General features: G+C 40.4%; 1 protein-coding gene across 2 annotated transcripts in view; it reads right to left on the bottom strand.

Annotated features, from left to right (window-relative positions):
- TES (testin LIM domain protein) overlaps positions 1-7,431 on the bottom strand; it is a 52,194-nt gene that overhangs the window by 13,821 nt on the left and 30,942 nt on the right. The window contains exon 2 of one of the 2 annotated variants that reach the window (XM_025204180.1): positions 2,714-2,798. The exons of the other annotated variant lie outside the window; for it this stretch is intronic. Within the exon in view, the coding sequence (XP_025059965.1) occupies positions 2,714-2,754 (41 nt within the window). The 5' untranslated portion in view covers positions 2,755-2,798. The remainder of the gene's footprint in view (positions 1-2,713; positions 2,799-7,431) is intronic. 2 annotated transcript variants of the gene reach the window in all.

Below are 7,431 nucleotides of genomic sequence, written 5' to 3'. Positions count from 1 at the left end.
TCTCTTAATCTTGCCGGCCACCCTCCGTGGCTAGCAGGAAGGAACGGCTCTGAGCCGTTGGAAAATATGCATCGGACGGGCTGATCAGTGCCCACCTCGATGTTGAGGCAGGAAAAGGCCAGAAAAATCCTCAACTTAGGATGGCCACCATCCTGTAGGTTATTGCTCCACTTTTTCAGTATAAAAGAAAAGCACCCCCAAGAATGGAAAATGCTGTGTGCACTGCCACTGCACATGTCAGCATTGCAATTTGTAAACATGAATAATCAGCCACTGCAAGGAGTTTTCCTTGGCTGGTTTGCGTGTGTTTGTTTTCTTTTGTAGAAGCCACAGTGCAGTCAAAGGTGACTGACAAACCGTGAGGCCTCATTACCACCAGCAGCATCTTCCTCATCACAGCCATGGCAAAAATTGTCTTGTCTATTTGTGTTGTCTTGTTATATGTTTTGTGTTTGTTTGTTTGGTTTGTTTTAAGTTGTCACAGTTTAAATACATATGATATCATAAAGATATAATAAGGGTAATTGGTAATACCTCCTCTAAAAATTGGACCTGTCTGTGGATCCCAGACCAGAACACTTCCATCCGGTTGGACTGGAAAGTTGTTCTGATATTTGAAACAAAGGCAGCAATTCCCAAAAGGTTTTATATTCCACTTGGTTAGCAAAAGGATATTTATTAAGGGTCATGTGTACTTTTTTTTGGGGGGGGGGGTTGTTTTGTTTTTGTTTTTTCTCTGTACTTCTCTTATGTACAGAGAAAAAACATAACTTCGTTATGTTATTTTCTCTTCCGCCCCCCAAGGCTTTTCTCTGTCAATATCTTTTAACTCTCTAAGTTTTGTTTTAACTTCAAACAAGCTGAAGATGACACACCTCCTGTCTATATAGCTGAACAATGGTGTTCAAACAATATAGTGACATCACCCTTGTGTAAGGCCGATGTCAAGGTGGGGGGAATAATGTAGCAGAAAGCCCCCTTTTTCTCTTGCCTGCATTTGCTCTCCCTTCTTTGGATATGTTTCTCTTTTTCTACCTTTTCTTCCTTCGTCTCTCTTTCGCTTTAAGTTAAGGAATTGTATTTTAAAATGTGTGCGCGCACATTTTGTATCTCCCCTTGTATTTTGGTATTTTTATGTATTTGTGTGCCTTGGCACTTGTAACTTATATTTTATACTCCTCACCTTTCAACTTTCAACTGAATGTGTTTTTCATAAATAAATTATACACTGTAACAATGTTAACAAGGGCAGGAATCAAACTGCCCTTCCCTGTATCAGGCTGGCCTCTGAAAGAGCAAGTGAATCAGTGATTGCTGAGTTAATCAACGCCGGGGACCAACTTTTGGGCTGAGTATCTCCAGATCAACTGCTCCCAGAGCCCTATTCAAAATTCATCAACGGACTCCCAAACCTGCATGTACATGCGGACGACCCCTGGGGCTGACACATGCTGTCCAGTAGCCACCGAGGGGGTGGGGGAAGTCCCACGAGGGTCAAATGACCCCTGGATTGGGCAAACCTGAAAACTGAGGAGTCACCAAAGTCTGCCAGGGACAGATAAAAGGCAGTGAAAAGTGACCCTCAGTGGCGCCCTCTTGATCTCCAACTCGACCAGACCTGTCCAGCCAGAAGGACCAGCCGGCGACCCCCTTCTGGAGGATAACACCACGCTGAAAGAAGCCTCGACTGGCCATCCATGGCAGACTCCAGTGCTTGTAGGATAGGTATACCTGACTCTGTAGCCTGCTACTGTGTGTGTGCATGTGTGTGTGTGGGGACCAGCCCCAAGGTTTATGATTACAGTGTTTAAATCTGCCTAACAAACTAGAATTTTAAGGATCCCGAGTTGGACATTTGTAGCCAACAAGTTTACACAGAATTATTTCTTTTTCACTATCTGGAACAATTTAAAAACTATTTCTCATTCTGCGATATATTTAACATTCTATAAAAGAGGGAGGTTATGATTTACTGTAAGTTACTGAAATAATTGTATTGCTCACCATTAATCATAATAGACGGCATAACATTCAGTTTTTATTATTCTTCCACACACGCTCTCCACTTATTAAGCAGTTTCTAAACATAGAGTTATTTAATGAACAGTTCCTAAATATAGGCTTTAAACTCCCCAAACGACATAATGTCCCATCATTTCTGTAACATTTGGTTTAAGACTGAATATTCACATCACAACCTACTTATATTTAATATGTTCTTATACTTCCTTAAAATAATTTCTACACATAATCATAACCACACACACATCCACACAGACCTCCTTTCCAATATATTTTTTTGATCATTTTTAACTTGGTTAGTAGCCATGGTAACTAACTCTTGGATTGGGAGGGTTGTTTGTTTAGGCTTTGTGCAATACTGTACTAAGTTTGTGAGGTAAACACAAGACTATATGATGTTGAAGCCAACGTGAATCTTTCTTGTGACAGATTTCCTAGTACGTGGTTCTCCTGATAGTGTGATATTCCTAGATTCTATTCTAATGCCTTATCATCACGTCTAGACTTGCATTTCTTTTTTGTCCCAGTGGCCAAGTTTCAGGGGTGCATGCATTTCACCCTCCTCTAGATTCTTGTCTCGTTTCTGTTTGTAATGGGCAAATGTTTGGTGGTTTCAGCAAAATATTGCCTCCTACCACTACATTTTGGCTGTTGACAGATGTAGAAAACAACAAAACAAGATGCACGTTACCGGGAGCAGCAGTGGGTTAGTTCAGTCCAGCTCCACAGCATCTGTTTAGACCTGGTGCTTCAGCAAGGCTTTTTGGTGCTTTTATCTAAAGTGGATTCAATCAACTATTAGATACAAGTACAGAAAAAGATCCGCTAAGCACCAGGGCTATACAAATATTGGATGAGCTGGGTCCAGCTTAACCCAGTGCCTCTTCTGGGCGTGTGCTGGGCTCAGTGCAGGGGTATGCAGAGTTTAAAATGCCTTTTTTTTTTTTTCCCCGTTTGTAAGCAGCATTTATGACCAACATGTGTAGCTTATTTGCAAGTGAATGGTTTGCTTTTAGGAAATGATCCGTCTTTGGTTTGCAGTTCTAGAAGTCTTAAACTTGTCAGTCATAGCACACTTGTGACCTTTGCATAACTTTTTTTTTTTTTAATTCTAATTTTTTAATTCTTTACTCCTTTTAATACCACTGACCATAGTAATGCTACTACTGTATGTACCAAGGTGTGTGCGTGTCTCAGTATCATAACTGAGGGCTGGGATGTGACTGCGGAAGCAGCCCTAGGCACTACCTTTGTGGGAGGATGCACAATAGCTGACTGCAGCACTGGCTGATCACACAGTTGTGATGGGCATGGCATAAACCCAGGAGCAGAGCTGTGATTGCTACACTTCTGGTCTTGACATTAAATATTGTCCTGAGCAGCTATTAGACTTCCTGTGGGAGTATGTGTTTATCAATAAACAGCTAACCATATATTTTTCTCTTTCCTCTTGCTTTCTCTCTCTCTCTCTCTCAGCATTTAACTTTCAATTCAGATTAAGACAGCAGTATGGTGGTCATTCAATGCAACTGACCTCATTTCCCAGGTAAACTGCACAGACAATGACGAAGTCTGCAAGAGGCTCTCTAAACTGGGATATTAGGGCTGTTGAAAATGCTTCAAAGTCTAGTTGCTTATGGCTACTATGGAAGTGTCTGCCAGTTTGCCTACTTAACAGAAATATGAACATTAATTACTAACAGTGAGGCAATTTTTTGGGGGGGGGAGGGTTAATGAAAAGGTCCATTGCTATTCGCATCCCCCCCAAAATCATGGAGCTTCCTCCTTTCCACGTATCACAACTGGTCACCAAGCCTTGGCTATCCTTGCTTTTGTTGGGTCAGTACATGGTGGTCCTAGCTTTTCAGATATAGGCTTCTATTTCAGAGCACTTTGATATACAAGCTATTTAAATCCCCACTGGTCCTGAAGCTATGTCAATGTGGCCATTGGAGCCACTACACTATGCTTCAAGATACTGATTCAACTACCTTTTATTGTTTTATCATGCAGACTGGAAAGGCAAGCCTCACTTCTCCTGTAGTGTCTCTAGCCAATGTGAATGATAAACATGAGTATTTGCAAATAAAGTTATGGTTTGCGCCCTTATTTCTTTAAAGCCCCACAATAAAATTAGTTCATATTCGAGTTAGAAATGCAGGAAAGAAATGGAAAACATTGACTATTAGGTTAAGCATCTCATTCTTTTTTAGTTACCTTCTTTCAATACTGCAAACCTATTTTAAAGAGGAATCAGGTACATTAAGTCCCTTTCTTGTGCTGTACATTGGAATTTTAGCTTTCTAGTTTCAGGGGCCACTAGAAGTGGCTTTGTAAAAAAGGTACCCTAGTGGGTTATGGTCATTTTCTATTTGAACAGCCTCAGTCCTTAAATAAAATGGGTGACCTTTGCCCATGTGACAGTTGTCACAGGATATCTTTTTTCAGTTTGGGCACATCTTCATTCCACTGACAATTACAACCTTGACATCACAGTTACTCATTGCACAAGTAACGGTCCAAATCTCATCTCACTGGTATAGCACATGGCATGGCTGTTCTCTTAGCTCCCATAATTATTTTAGATGGATTGATTGGTCACCAGATCCTTGCTGACTGCATCATGCTGTGGTAACCATGTCCATGCTGCATCTGTCTAGTAGTTGTCATAGAGATCCTTCCATTCCCAATGCCAGAGGCACAAAGAGGCAGTATGGTGCTCTGAGCAGCTGTAGTGTGTGGAGGTGATAGCAACTTCTGGCTGCCACTGTCTCATTGGCACAGTCATGCAGCCACAGCAGGAGCTGCTACTCCCTACCCCTCCTACATCAACACCTTGGGCTGCTGCCTCAGATGCCCCATCTTATACTACTGCCCAAGATGCATTAAATAATTTTCAATTTACAAGTCTTAATACACTTTGGTGTAGGCATTTATTGTCATGCTTTTACTTCTTTAGGTTGACTTGAAGCCCTCTGCAGGACAAGCAGCAGCCCACATATAATACTGTAATCAATTGCAATTTCAGCTTGTTTTAATTTGGAACCAGAGAAGTGAATCTAGTTAATAGGTGAGGGAGATTTTGTCCCAGTTTCTGCCATGTCACCTTTCCGTCTGCAAAGCAGAATGACAGACTGTATCATGCTGGTACCTGCAAGTTCTGTCAGTAAGTCTTTCTCCTTTTATGGATACTTTGCTTCAGAGATGATACTAAACAGTACTCAACCAGCTCTCTCTAGCTGTGGGTGTCCAGAATTTGGTGAAGTACCTGATTTCCTTATTTCACAGTACCTGATTGTATACTCTTTAGAATCAAGTACTAAAAATATTTTTGTTTTTGCCATGTCAGAAAAATATATCACCCACTGCTTGTATGCAATAGTGAGCTTTTCCAGTACTCCATTTATATGGCTTGTGACTATACAAACGCAACTTGCCTGGTTTCTTCAAAGGCTACCATGGAGTTCATACAACTTGGTTACCATGCCTTTGGCAAGGATACCTTTTTCCCCTTATTTGCTTTATTAATCCCCTTACAGTTTCTATATATACTCTACAAGCAGGCACTGGACAAGCTGAATTGCCTTATCTATTTCCAGGGCCAATATAGCTAAAAGACATCCTGCTCCTTCAAAACTGAAGTTATTTTTAGCAGGTTTGATACAGAAGTGCACAGTAAATTAGTTAAATGCCTTTTATTTAGTTTGTATGGGTACAATAGGAATAATGTATCCAAAGGTTAGTGTTTTTGGCTTATGTATGCTTTTCCTTGCAATTTGTCTTACTGTTGCTTTTATTGCTCAAAAAGTTTTAGGCAACGTATTTTGCTTATAATTTATATTGTCCAGCAAGTACTGAAATCATACCATCATATACTTTTAAGTTAGCCTTGGCTACTGACAGCTCCTGTGATCTTAATGCACACTGCAAAACAAACCTCCAGGTTGTTTTTGGCATTCAAGTCCAATTAACATATTGCTGCTTTATCTTTGCAGCTGATGCTAGTCTGTGCTGTAAGAGAACCTAAACGCTTATAAATACCAAAGATGTATAAAAATGTCATTCCCTTAAGTCACCATGTAGTTCCTCAATGTGGCTAGGACTAATGGCAGCTTTGCCACTCAGCTGGCAGCAGTCCTACAGCAGTTACGTTTGTCATTGTTTGTCCCTCACGCCCCTAATTATGTGAAATCCTGAAAATTTAAAAATTGATAAAAATCAAAATTAATGCTTAGAAACAAACAAACGTCAATATTATCCATCAAAATTATTTAAAAGGCTTTGATGGAATGATTTATCTCACCAGGCTTACTGTGTATGACCACTTCCACAAGCCACCTTATATGGCCAGCAACAGATTTTTATTTACATTGAGAATTTGCTTTCCACAAGCTTTGGCGTATTCTTTGGATTTTCATACTTTCCATTTGTCATCTGTTTCATTTATTGTTTGTACGTTTTAACAATTAGAATAGGCGCTTATTTTTAGTTCCTTTATGTTAGTCTCTATTACTAGAAACTGTCATATTTTAAAAGATGAACCGATTTAGCAGTCATAGGAGTCAGCCATATGGTGCACTTTGGCAGCAAACTGACCTGTATTTTTAAAGTACAATCAAGAATCTGAAGAAATGGCATCTTTCACATGGCCTTTTTTGTGAGTTGCGAATACTACTAGGAGTTTCATGCATGCTCCTAATCTGCTGCTGACAGATTCCAAGGCTGGTGGAACGCAAGGTGGCCTTTGTCCAAGCCACGTAACAGTAGGGTTGACACTACTGTTTCCCTTTCACAATCTCATAGTTTTCCCCATATCCAACTGTTAAAATATTGTCTATTTTTTGTCCACCTGCTCAAGGACAGGATTTTTGCATGCTATCTCCCCCCCACTCCTCCCTATTCACTCCCCCTCTCTTCCACTTTCAATATTGTTATCTTTTGATTTCACTAAGGACCAGACTCCATTTTAATACCCTGCTCACTGTTCAAGCAAAAAAGAACAAACATTAGGAAAGAACAACTTTCAGGCTTTACTCCTTCCACAAACTGTTCCCCATCAAGCACTTGCTGAGTGTGGAGGTCTTCAAGTTACTAAATAACCTTGTATATGTAAGCAGACAATTATTTACAGTATGTTACACCTTACAAACAGGGGATAACACATCTGTGAGGCCAGTGTTGTACTGTACTAGGACACAGAGATTTAAGTGACTTGCCCAAGACGACACAGAACTAGTGGCAGCTACAGGATTTCCATTAAAAATTGGTGGTTCCATAACAGTTGGTTAGTGTTAAATGCTTTTTAGGAGTTACTTCCCTACCAACCCATTAACATGTTATATCATATCAATTTTTTAGGCTAAGTCTTGAGATCCATTTAGGACCCCCCCCCCCCCCTTTCAAGGGGGG

Source organism: Alligator sinensis, unplaced genomic scaffold, assembly GCF_000455745.1.
Source record: "Alligator sinensis unplaced genomic scaffold, ASM45574v1 scaffold65_2, whole genome shotgun sequence".
Classification (NCBI taxonomy): domain Eukaryota; kingdom Metazoa; phylum Chordata; order Crocodylia; family Alligatoridae; genus Alligator; species Alligator sinensis.
Note: the sequence above shows the minus strand (reverse complement) of the source record. Positions and strands in the feature narration are given on the sequence as shown.